General features: G+C 32.9%; 1 protein-coding gene across 3 annotated transcripts in view; it reads left to right on the forward strand.

Annotated features, from left to right (window-relative positions):
• The window catches only part of LOC115883302 (protein vestigial), an 86,774-nt gene that overhangs the window by 41,847 nt on the left and 31,083 nt on the right, over positions 1-13,844 (forward strand). For all 3 annotated transcript variants that reach the window (XM_030901645.1, XM_030901646.1, XM_030901647.1), the window contains exon 2: positions 13,037-13,343. In XM_030901645.1, coding sequence (XP_030757505.1) covers positions 13,037-13,343 — 307 coding nt within the window. The remainder of the gene's footprint in view (positions 1-13,036; positions 13,344-13,844) is intronic.

The following is a 13,844-nucleotide window of genomic DNA, read 5'->3' on the forward strand; positions in this document are numbered from 1 at the left end:
CAGGTATACAGGGTGAGTTTTCTACGATGTTCTCTATGGGTATCTCGGAAACTACTGGAGATAGAGAGTCGGTTAAATAGAGAAAGATTTGCAGTTTTGTGGGGTCATAAATATGCGCCTTTCAGATTTTTGAAAAAGTTCATGGCTTACTAGATATTTCGAAAAAAAACGAATTTCTGCTGTTTTAAAAATGGTCCCTAATTCCATTATAATCTATTTTAGACAAAAAGTTTTCAGATAAAAGCTGTAGATAATCACATCCTTAATAAGACTGTGTTTTGCGTTTTTTACAAAGCCTGTCATTTTTGTCATATGACACAAACTTATGTTTTTTTTTTAAATGGAAACCATAGTTGACCATGAGCGCTATTTTTTAAGATTTTTAGCGATATGAACTATAATATGTTTTTTTCGAAAAATTACTGAGTTATAGTTATAGTTAGTTATAGAGAATAATTATGATATAAATGATTTTAACATTTCATTATGGGGGGAGTGTTTGACATTTCTGAGAGCAAAGACGATTGAGCTTTCCATTGCTAACTAAGTGAAATTGTTTAAAAATGATAAGAATTCGCTATAACTATTTTTCAAAAAAAAAAACATATTATAGCTTATATCGCTTAAAAGATGGCGTTTTTTATGAAGACATGGCCAACTCTAAATTGTTTTCAGCATTGCGACGTTGCCGCTTATATAAAAAATTCCTAACAACTTTATTTTTTAAATGAAACCCTGTATATTATTGCATTTTTGGATTATATGTAAAATTCTAGACATAACGCTGAATTTCAACTGTCTTTAGCTGGAAAACAGTTGAAGTTAGGTATAGGACATTATACATGAAATATGTCTCGAATTTTACATACAATCCAAAAATGCAATAATATATCTACAGAGTGTTCCATTTAAAAAAAAATAGCAGGTTTAGTCGTGACTGACGAAGTTAAGAAAAAACTAAAGTCAATAATCACCACACAGGCTAATAAAACTACTTTTTCAAATTTGTAAGTTTGACTGAGTCAATTAGCAAAAACCAACATCCTCTGCACAAAAGGCCTTAAAACTAGCATCATATGACATTGGAATACAAAGAAATTTCCTTTATAAAATATTAATATACATATCCAACGACATTATTTTTACTCAGTCACTATTTAATCAAACAGTGACTCAGTCAAAACAACAATGTAGAAATTGTCTTAGTAAATTTTATTTTTTTTTTGTTTTAAAAAAGTAATGTCGTTGGATATGTATTTTAATATTATATAAAGGAAATTTCTTTGTATTCCAATGTCATATGATGCTAGTTTTAAGGCCTTTTTTTGTGCAGAGGATGTTGTTTTTGCCAATTGACTTAGTCAAACTTTCTTAAAATTTGAAAAAAGTAATTTTATTAGCCTGTGTGTGATTATTGACTGCATCCTCACTAAAATTTTGATTTTTTTACATATAGTTTCGCTAGGACTTTTTTTTTGATATAAGCGGCAACGTCGCAATGCTGAAAGTATTTTAGATCGATAGAACACGTAGGAAAATCTATGACGACAAAATTTCAGAAAAATCCTGCATCCCGTTTTCCATAAACGTCTAACCTAGCACCGACCGTGAATCAGCTTGTATACTTAATAATAAATAAATCAGTTTATTATAGTAAACACCACCGAAATATGGACTTGCATAACACCACAGTTTATTTGGGTTAAATATCACCGTATAGCAAAGTTTACAGCTTATAGTTTGGGCAAATGGGTTAAATCAGCTAAAATTGTTGAAATTAATATAAGCAGCGACCTTTATTGTTCAATTAAAACAATGATGTTTTCTAATTTGATGCATTGAGTTTTAACATAACATCTCCGATAACATTACTTTTTTAATTTTTAGTAATCAAAATTTAATTATATTCCTGCTTGTAGTAGGTAAAATAAGTAGGTGCCTACATAGCAATACGCCCGTACTATGCAACTATGCACAATTCGGTATATAGCTAAATTGTTTCTTATCACAAATCATAATCTAAACAAGAAACGGATTCGGTGTGTATTGAGTTTGCGAATTTTATTATAAACAATTAATTTTTTCTATGTAATGTGTGATAATATACTGTTTATATCAAAAGTCTGGAACTCATCGAATATCTGACGAATTGCTCATATAATTTTTTAAAAAATTGGTTAGATTAAGTTCGAAATTACGGCGGATCCATTAGAGATATTGACGTTGCCAGGTCTACAGTTTTTGAGAATCTGATAGCAACTTTTGTTTTTGTTATGAAACGCTCTGGGTTTTATTCGATATTTGGATTCTGAGAAAACTCTACTTTTATTAAACATACTTTAATTTAAACTTCATAATTTTCGAAGTATTCGCAAAAAACATTAACATTTAAACAATAAATGGTGTTTTTTTTATCTAACAGACCGACCGACGGATAGTGACAGATTTTGGGCCACGATTTGAGGCAGTATGCTTTTTAGGGGATAATATTATACATACATACATTCTTGTGTTAATAATGCATGAATCAAAGAGTTATCATTTGTTCTTCATATTAACAAACGATCCTTCATTTTTCGAAAATTATGTATTTAATACGATTATAATCCGACCAGGAATTTTGATTTTTAATGAAATTCAAAATCAAAATTCCTGGAAACAACATTGGCAACCTGTTTAAAAACGCGAAATATTCCCTTATTCAAACACAAGTTCACATAAATGGTATGCCTATGGTTTGTCAGGATTTTTTAGTTTGAATTTCATTACAAAACACAGGATAGCCAGATAAAGTCTATCAAAGACATATTTTTCGAACAACAATGACGAATCAGTTTTAATATGAAGAACACAATCATGATAACACTTTGATTCATACATTACTAACAAGGCTGTACGTATCAGGGGCGGATACAGGAATTTATTTTAGGGGGGTCCCAAATAAAAATTAATACACGGCAAAAGCCTAATATTTAACCCAATTTATAGTTTAGAAGGTTAGTTTTTATTTTTTAGATAGTTTTATTTTTTAGAAGGGCCTTGGCGCCATGGGCCCCACTCTGTATCCGCCACTGATACGTATAATACTATCCTCTAAAAGGCATATCCGGCCTGCATGCCTATAATCGTGTCCCAAAATCTGACACCATTCCTCGGTCTATAAGTGAGAGCCACTGTGGCACTGAAAACATTAAATATATCCGAAAAAAATATATTATTATTTTATAAATCTTATTATCAATTTACAACAAGTAGGCTTTGGAGCATCACAAAACAAAAACAAAACGTTGCAAAGTTTCAATTGCAAATTGCAAAACGTTGCAAAACCTTGCAAAACGTTGTATTAGGGTTGTTTTTGTTAAATTATATTTTTCAAAAAAAAAAAACTTTTAAATTTATGAACGATTTTAAAAGAAATGTAGTAATATCTTATTTTTTTTATACATGTCATTAGCTTAGAGGTCTTTTATACTTTTATGTCGCGCAAAAAAATATGTCCCAAACTGCCATCACCCTGTGTGTATTGTTCTGGTGGATACACAGTCCCACAGTCCGGCAATAGTGCGTCAGGAATCTATAGCTCCTAGAATATAAAACTTGGGGAATTTGTTTAAAATGCATACCTAAAGTATGTACGAGGATGTATTTCAAGAAAATATTTTAACTTCTATAGGGTGGCTCAAAAAGTGTGAGTGGACCAGGATGATTTTTTTAAAGGAACACTCTGTATTATTGCATTTTGGCTTCCTTTCTGATTACTTTACATAATCCTAAGATAAGATGTAAATATATTTGGATAGTTTTAGAGATATTAATACATAAATAAAAAAATATATATTTTTCAATAAGTTACAACGTAAGTTGATAAAATATTGTATTTCCAAAATAATTACAAATAAAATTAAGGTACAGCTGTTATCATATTTTTAAGCAATTGCCTCAAAAGTCTTAAAAAATGATTTTTAAGAAAAAAACTAGTTTTATAAAAAGTTGATTACTTTCTTACTTTTGGGACACCCTGTATAATAAAATTTTTCTCATTTTTGATGCTTCTAGGCTCATACGTTTTTGGACACTAGTTAAGGTGTGCCTTTAACCTGAATCTGCGAAAATATATTTTTACATAAGTGCGTTAATATTGTAACACCCTGTATAAACCATTTCCTATGGGCTAATAATTGTTAATTTTTTCATATTTTGAATTGATTTTGTGATTTTAACACTAATTCATAATAAATAATACTAAATAATATCTATGAGCAAAATAATTTTTCCATAAAATAGGGTCCGCTGGCCCTCTGTGCGCCGCTGAAAAACTGTAGACTTGGTAACGTCGGCGTCGCTGTCGCGGATATTACTCACACAATCCGTCGTCATTTCGAACTTGAATCAATTTTTTAAAAATTGGATGGGTAATTCGTCAGATATTCAATGCGTTCCAGACTTTTGTTATACTCTGTATAATTGGTTAGTTTGTGTTTGGATTTGTTGCTCATTCACATTTTCATCTTTAACAGAAATAAATAATGTACAGGTAAATTTAATAAGTTTGACTAGCGAATTTATGTGTTTTTATGGAAGCCGATATATTCCTACTTCAACTTTATGTTAGAAAGTATATACATTTTTACACCCTGTAATGTTTTTTAGAACACGTACAGAGAACTTAATGTCATACTAATTTATCACTAAATCAAACAAAATAATAATAATTAATTAATTGTTGTTCCAGAAATATATAGAAATTGCCATCAGTTTTCGTCACAGAAGAGCAATAACATTAGGTCCCATAGACAAATCAAAATTATTATTTTTTGACATAGACTAAGACATTACGTTGCCTCTAAATGTTTTAAAGTAAATAGACAACGATTACAGGGTAAAGAAAAATATAAATTTTCTATCAAAAAAGAAGATTTTAAAATTTCAAAAAATCTTTTGCTGAGATGGTAGTTTTCCTAAACCTGTTATAAATTTCAGCCCTATCACTGCAATAGAAGAAGCTTTAAGATGGGACTGAAAATTTGGCACGTAAAATCTTATGACCATGATAAAAAAACGCACTGCACCTATACTCTATTATTATACATATACGAGTAGGGAAAAAAGCTCCATTACTTCACTAAGTAGGTACTTACCTTTTTTTCACTTGTTTTATTAAAGATAACCCTTGTTTGTAATTCTTGTATCACTAATTGAAACACACTTTCATTTTCCAATACACAGGTTTTTCGGTTTATTTTAACATACGCAACACTTCTTACTTTTATTTTTGGTTGTTTTATTTAACACGTACCTATCGTCGGAAACGAACAAAATAAAATGAAATATTCATGAAATATAACACACACCCTATTGGCTTCACGGCTTATACAATCGAATAAATCACATAATATTTCTCTCACCTACACACTTGACTTAAAACTCAAAAAGTACCCACCAATATCTTAAACCTAACAGATTTTAATTAATTTTCAACACTTTTAAAACTTCGAATCGTATTTTAACATTATGGATCATTTTATTTACGACCTCTACCTCATTTCGGCCTTCGAATGTCCTTGCCCTATTACATTTTCCTAACGCCGGCTAAACTATCGACGTGTTGACAGGCAGGTTATCGAACCCATGTTGGCTCGAGCATGTCGTTTTTTCGAAGATGGGTCCCATATAAACGCGGCCAGAAGTATTTTCAATACTAAAATTTAAACTATTACAAGTACTGGCGGCATGCGGTATGTAAGATTACAATACGAGGTGTTTTTAATTGAATTCTAAAAAACAAGGCTAAAGTATGTTATCGCCTTTGATATTTTATCGCCACATATCTAACTGACTAATAGTTCTTGATTTAATGGAATATCTTTGGAACAAGGATTTTTGATTATTTTTTAAGACATTGAAATTTAAGTGACGATCTTTATCAAAATTTTAGATTGGTTTTGAAAGAAAAAGTAAAAAAAAAGTAAATTAGAAAACACAAACCTAAGAATTATTATTGATTTTATGATACAGATATGATAAGTTTTATGTGGCACATATACAGGATGAGTCTTAGATAAGCGCAAATATTTTCAGGGCTGGTAGATCTCGATAATAGAAATATATTTTCTCCCTTTGGCGTTTTTCAAATTAATACAAAATATAACAAAAAATAATATTTTTGCTAACATTTTGAGAACGATAGGATCTTTTCCGGATTTTCTTTCTTATAAATTTTATCTATTACGTATATGTTGCCATATTATTAAGAAATTGTGTTTTTAACTAAAAACTGAAAAAGATTTTAGACCAAGAATATCCCTTAATTTAAAAAGGGATAATAGAGAATTTAGAATACTCCTTTTTGCGCAAGTCAGCAAGTCAGCGCAGTCGCTTTTTGTTAGCAGACTATCATTGTTTTAAACGCGAATCAATGAAATACTAACGAAGTATAGTAGTTTTTCGTTTTACATACTTTAATGTTATCTACAGGGTGGCCCGAACTGTATTCCGGAAACTTCGGCAGCATATTCTGCCGATAAAAATAAGTAAAAAAGTTCGTATAAATGTATGTCCTAAAATGCTTAGTTTTGGAGATACAGGGTGTGTAAATTTTATTTTTATTTCCATTTTTTCCAAATAATTTTTGAAGTAACATCAATATTTAGATGAAAATTGCTGTCTGGGAGTTTTTTGTCATGAGAAATTTGATTCTGATATCAATTTGACTCTGAACTTTTCGTCCGTACCTGTATAAAACTACTGGGTGAAAAAATATACATTTCCGTGACTTTCTACTTTAAAAATGTCTCTTGTTAAAAATCGCTACGAGCAACCTTTCTCAAGATATTTAGAATGGAAATAGTCAATACATGTCAAAATTGACAAATAATAAACATATTATGTCGAGTAGACAGTTATTTCACTGAAATGGTAAATTTGGAAACTATTTATTTTTTTAAATTAGTCATAAATTTTTCTTCGAAAAAATGATGATAAAATAGTTTCTGTTGAACTTTTGGCACAAAAACATTTCAAATTTATGATTTCATTCTAATATCTATTTGCTCAACATGTTTAATTTATGTCAATAATGACAGGTATTAATAATTTCGATTCCAAATTATAATAATAATTTGGAGAAAAATAAAAATAAAAAACAAACTATCGAGAAAAGATAACTAGATGACATTATTTTTAAATTCCTTGCTTTGTTATCGTACACCACAGGGTGTTTCAAACTTTCACCAAAATATCAACGTTTTGTTTTGACATCGTGTAATTGACAGATGACAACTGTCATTTTTAATTTAGAAAGAGACACATTAAAAAGTCAAATAATTTAGCTAGAAATTGCTTAAAAATTCATCAAAATCGGTCCATTATATAGAAACACAATATATAAAACTTTAGATTACATGGAAAATATACCTGCCCGTTTTTTGTGCCGGTGAGTGTAGTTATTAAAATTTTACAGGCAAAGTGGTAACAAACCGTAAATTTGAGCCTTTACTAGTAATTTTTAACATTCACTGATTTTTGGCTTTTACTGCAACTGATGCAATGGTAACATTTAAGTTATAAAACTCAGTTTATATTTATCACTGCGCAATTGACCCTTAACCGGGCGAGCCTTAGCTGCGCACTACCGGCCTCTCAAAGACCCTGCCGTAACCTATTCATCTCTACACGCATTCCATCTATTAAAGCGCCTTGTTAACATGTTAACAAGTACCCCGGTCCCAAAGGCGGCGGTACGGCCTTTGTTGCGCCCAGTACGACGGCCGCCATTCATCAAAACCGCTGACGTCTTAATAGGTACTATTTGACATTATATCTCGACTTATTTTTTCATAGAGCAGGCCTTCGGAAGAATTAAACGGGTATAGCATGACCGAATGCGGCGTCGAGATAAAATAAATTAATATTAATCTTTGGTCGGGTCGTACCGTTCGTTTCGTGGAGTCGCTTGGGTTTCTGTTAGTATCTGCTTAGAATGCAGTCGTGTACAAAGACTAGAAATCTTAATCTGCAGAAGTTCGAAAGAAACAATCTCGTGTAGTTAATGCCAACATTGTCTATTTTAATTAAACAATTATCTTACATTTTTCTTTCAAAGCTGCTGTGAAACAGAATAAGTAATACCCAGGCCATTTTATGAGGTACATTATTAAATTTTTCTACAGATAACATTAAAATATTTATGTGAAAACTAATATACCTCGTTGGTATTTCATTGATTCGCGTTTAAACAATGAGTGTCTGCTAACCATAGAGTTAAAAATAAAAATGCTAACAAAAAGCGCTTGCGCAAAAAGGAGTATTCTAAATTCTCTATTCTCGCGCTTCTAACGCTAGTAAGGTACGTTCGGGCTGAGAGCGCCGAGCGTGGCGTCGCGTTCGCGTCGCCACGAAATGGAATCAATTCGCTTTACAAATTTCCTTTTTTTCGGTCATATTTCTTCTTGTTTTTTCTTATTTTTGTAAAAGTGTTTATTTGTAACTATCTAACGTACTAACATGTATTTATTATGAACCAAACATTTTCAGTACCTAGACCTACCGAAATTCGCGATCTCGAAAGTAACGTAATGGCTGTAACGGGAGCATCAACGCCAACAGCAACCGACTAAAACGCGACAGACGAAAACTCGACCCTAGCAGCGCTCCAGTAGTAGTCGCGCGACCACCGGCACTGGAGCGAAACACGTCGCGGTATAGGTCGTTACCAGTTACATCGTTTCGCGACAGACGAACACGCGACTCTAGGAGCGCGACGGCTGAAACGAAACACGTCGCGATTGAGGTTGCGCGTCGCTACTACTGTTCGCGACCGACGAAATCGCGACAGCTGTAAATGCAGTAATAAATAATTTATTTGCAAATTATAATTTACAATTTCATCGTTATTATGATCGTAGTTCTTCAGTAACAGGTTCCAGTTTCGTTGTAGGGCGTGACACGACGTTACAAAAAAATACCGCTCCAAAATTGCGTTACTGAAATACCGACACATCACTATTGTGTGGTGAAAACTTCTCTAATAATCCTCAAACCATTACCGATCAACAAAAAAATAAATATTTCACCACACAATGTTTATGGTTTTTAGTTAAGAACTTTTTGGCTAGGCTATTTGGCTTCTTACATTTTAAAATAAAATCACAATAAGTGAGAAAAAATATCGGATACAAAAAAAAAGAAACTAATATGTTTTTTACTTTAGAAAGAATGTATTCTGGATGGTACTAAGCTGGGGTGGATCCAGGATTCGGAAAGAGGGAGTGGGGGCTAGACACACATCCTTAACTCAAAATACATATTCCGGAGTCATTTCTGACATAATAAATTAATTGATAATATCGTATTACATGACTGAACCTAAGGGGTGGGGGGATTGAGCCCCGAAGCTCTCCCAGTGTATCAGTCACTGGTACTAAGTACTATATTCCCTTGAACATAAATAGGTCTTTTTTTATTTCTGATTTAGTAAAAAAGAAATTAATTACCCCGTTTGGCATTCCTCTATAATATCGAGAGAACTACAGAAATAAAAGAAAAAATAACAATCAATTCGATGGCATGTAACAAATAAGGACCAGTACCAATATCTCGTTCCGGCGAAATAAAAATCGGTCCATTAAAGTGGTACTACACGAACGGACGCAGCCCCGAGATAAAATAAATTAATATTAATCTTTGGGACGTACCGTTTTATCGCGCGGCGTCCTTTTATTCAAAGCGCCATATTTTATGGCCGTCCGCTTTCAATTTGTAAAGTGCGTACCGGTGCATTTGCTTCTTACGCCTTTTATTTATACCCGATACCGCGCTTGTCAGCCTTTGTTTCCACCCAGAATTGATTCCATTAAGTAAGAATTATTCAGTGTGTCAATTTATACATTTCTTTAGGTTCCTTTAAGTCTATCAATAGCAAAATAAAACATTAATTCAGCACAATACATTAAAACGCTTTACTTTCAAACATTGGACGCGCGTTTTGCTAACCATGTTAGCATCATCAGCAGATGATGATGCATGGATGAAAACATGGTTAGCGAAACGCACGTTCAGTGTTTTATTTTGCTGTTGTAACACCAAAGGTTCCTACTCAGGAATTACGGCTCCAACTGTAATCTACCAATATAGATACTGGTATTGTTATTAACACAAGTTGAGAAATAACAATTAGTATAGAAGAGGTCAACAACAATTGGATTTGGAGAAAAACACCAAACACCAAGCAATAGGAAAATTTTAGTGATGACCAAATGCGAGACCAGGACCCCGGTTATCATGGTCTTGGTCTTGTAGTGTTCAGTCATGGTCTTATGTCTTGATTTTCTTGCAATACTCTTGCAAATCTTTCACATTTTTGCTAGATTTTTATTAGAATCTAGTTTGAGAAGAACATAGTATAAAGAAAGGAACAATATTTGATGAAAATGTTTATATTTCAATCTTAACAACTAGTCAATAACCGATAACCGATACTAATGGAAATGCTATAAATACACTGATAGGTGACAATAGTTATAGATATATCGATAGTTATTGATGTATCAATATGCTGGACACTTCATCTCCACGGTCTGGATTTTAATGCATGCGACAGAGATAAATATAAATGACCGGTTGGCAGACAGAGAGACAAAATAAAAAGCGGCATACAGTGTTGCCGGTTTTTACGTTATAGGAAAATGTGTATAAAAATATAAAGTATTTTAAAAACTTTCATGTATACTACTGAATATAATAACTGTAACTAACTAAATATAATATATTACAGCTGTAGAGTAAAATGAGTAACTAATTGTGAAAAATAAAGTACCAACACTAGATGCAACATTTTTCGTAAACGCCTACTTGTGCAGTTGAAATTGTCTTGTTTTGTTGAAATTTTGTTGCAAAATCCGGCAATACCGCATAGAAGAAATGTATGAACCCAACTTTTATCTCTTTTTAATAAATTTAATTTTTCATTAAGTTGTCTATATCACGTCTTGCGCGTTAAAATCCAGACCACGCAGTTTTGATGAGCAAATCGGTATATCAATAATTTTGAAGTTATTTATAGTTATTCGATATATCGGTAACTATTGATAGTTATCGATATATCGAGAAAAAATCCCATCCCTAATCATACTCAAAACGACTCGTGACCTCGTGATAATCTACCCCGATAAAAAATAAGCTTGTGGCAACACTGGGTAGCGACCTATAGCATACGCGGCTAAGAAAATCACTATAATAAATTACTGTACCAACCTTGATTTTAGGAAGAATGCTAGGAAGCAAATTTTCATCGATAGGTTTGTAGCTTCTGAATAACGGTCTAGGTAAAGTATCTAGCTTATTTGCCAGCTCAGAATTAGAATTTAGAGTTAGTAACTCGCATTTTTATTGGAGGACACTGTCATATTTATTTCAGACCATTAATCAACGAGAATATTCGTATAATTTAATAAAATTACTGTAAATCACTATAAATAATGAATTGTTTGTAACTGAGCTGTAATTTCTGTATTATTAATCCAGTAAATGATGAAGATAAACAATTGTGATTGATTAAAATTTTATTTTAAGATAAAACTTTTGTTAACAACATTCTGAGAATTCGGATAATCAATTGAATAATGACAAGACAAGTGACATCTGTCTAAAAAAGACAACGATTTAGAGTGACAATTTAGTTATATACAATTTAGAGTAATGAATTTTGATTATGCAAAAGAAATACTGGTTGGCTAACGTTTAACATTAATTTAAAAATAAATCCCCAACATGAATAATGAACTTTTAAACAAAAACAGGCCACAGTCTACAAATGAAATTGTTGGTTAGTAGCAGTTAATAGTAGTTAGAGATATAGATGTAGTAGTATTTTGGTTTAATGGCCACAGCTATCCGGCCGGGTAATAGAATTATCGTTTTTTTGTTTAAAGTTTTTTAAGTTTATAAAAAGCATTCATAAAAAAATATATATCCTTCAAATCCTGCAATTTAATAGCTGTTAGTAAGAAGATTCACTTCAAATATGCGCACATAGTGCACACACAATTTTTTTTTAATTTTATGATACTGGCAAGTACCTTTTATGATACCTGGCAAGTAGTTATCAATATATCGATAGTTATCGATATATTGATAGTTACTGATGTATCGAGAGTTGTCGATATATCAATAATATCGATATAGTATCAATATGCCATACAGGGCACTTCATCTGCGTGGTCTGTATTTTAATGATTGTGACAGAGATATCGATAGTTATCGATATATCCGAAACGACGAATCCGAACGAAAAAAACTCCCATCCTTAACCATAACTAAAAAGGATACGGTTCAAATCCGGAAAACGGTATATTATTTAAATATTTTAATTCTGTTAGCGGCACGCCAATGAATAGGGCCATATCTCTTAAGTATGTTATGTGTATAAACAAATCCAAGTGGTCGTCTAGCGCAACTCTCAGGCAGTGAGAGGGCATCTGCGGTACGATAACCACGAGCCTTGACACTCTTTACATAAACATAATAATTATTTCATAAATTGACAGATTATTAATAATGTAATCTAATATCTAACATCAGAAGTAGGAGTAACCCGTAATGAGGCGCCCATTGTTAGTTTGTGATTTGTGAATTTGTGTGAGTACAGTTTTGCTGTCTGACATTTCACTTACAGAAATTGTCTGGCTGTATTATTAGTTTTTGATTTTAAATTATTTTAATTTGTTCGAGCAGAGTACTGTTTACAGATATTTTACAAGTTCTATATCTGTTCGTCTAGCACAACTCTCAGGCAGTGAGAGGGCACCTGCGGTACGATAACCACGAGCCTTGTCACTCTTTACATAAACATAATAATTATTTCATAAATTGACAGATTATTAATAAAGTAATCTAATATCTAACAAATTCAAATACTAATATTTTTAGTGCTCTCACATATCTAATTAAATTCAAATTAAAACTAATACTTTTCTTTTTTTTAATTTCACTTCAAACGTACATAAATCCGCTAACATTTGCACCCCCTTTTATTTTCCAGTTCAACGTGCAACGGCTGCAGGACGCGCACACCCTCTCCTCCTCCGCGTCGTCGCAGGCGGCCGCGGCCGGTTCCGCTTCCAGCGCCGTCGCGACGGCCGCCGCAGGATCGGCCGTGCTGGGGGACGCGCACCCCCTCGCCGCCCACCACCATCACCACCACCACCCCCACCACGCTTTGTACGTGCAGGGCTCGACGCACTCCAGCGGCGGCTCGGTCAGCTCGGCGGGGGGAGCGTCGCCCACGAGCCCCTTGCGGCCGGGCAAGGAAGAGGACTGTAGTCTGCACGGGAGGAGTAGTACCGAAGGTGAGATACTGTTTTTATCTTTATAATATTGAGAAATATATCTTTATTTAGCATTCTAGCTAGTTACACATTTTATAATTTGGTTACAACAAAATATATAAAATACATAAAATTTTAAATTAAATGTCATCTCCTCGCCACAACTGGGTTAAAGGAGCCACAAATATTTACAAAAATAGAAGATTAAAAAATAATTTTAATATCACCCCTAAGTATTCGGCTTCACATACAAAATCAATAATCACACCATGCTGTAATTTTTGTTGTCCATCCTGCTTTCCAGGTATTCTAGCCATTGTCACTTGAGGGATTTGATTCTCTGGATGACATTTTTTTTTGTCGTATCCACTTTATCCTTTTACGGTCTTTCTTGGTTATTCTCAGCATTTTTCCACAGAAGAAGAAATAAACTCTTTTGTGATATTTGGTTCCATTGAGCGTTGTGTGACCTGCAATTTCTTTATAATGTCCATTTTAAACGTTCAGGTTTCGCATGCAAAT

Source organism: Sitophilus oryzae, unplaced genomic scaffold (genome assembly GCF_002938485.1).
Source record: "Sitophilus oryzae breed Bouriz unplaced genomic scaffold, Soryzae_2.0 scaffold_1869_pilon_pilon, whole genome shotgun sequence".
Taxonomy (NCBI): domain Eukaryota; kingdom Metazoa; phylum Arthropoda; class Insecta; order Coleoptera; family Curculionidae; genus Sitophilus; species Sitophilus oryzae.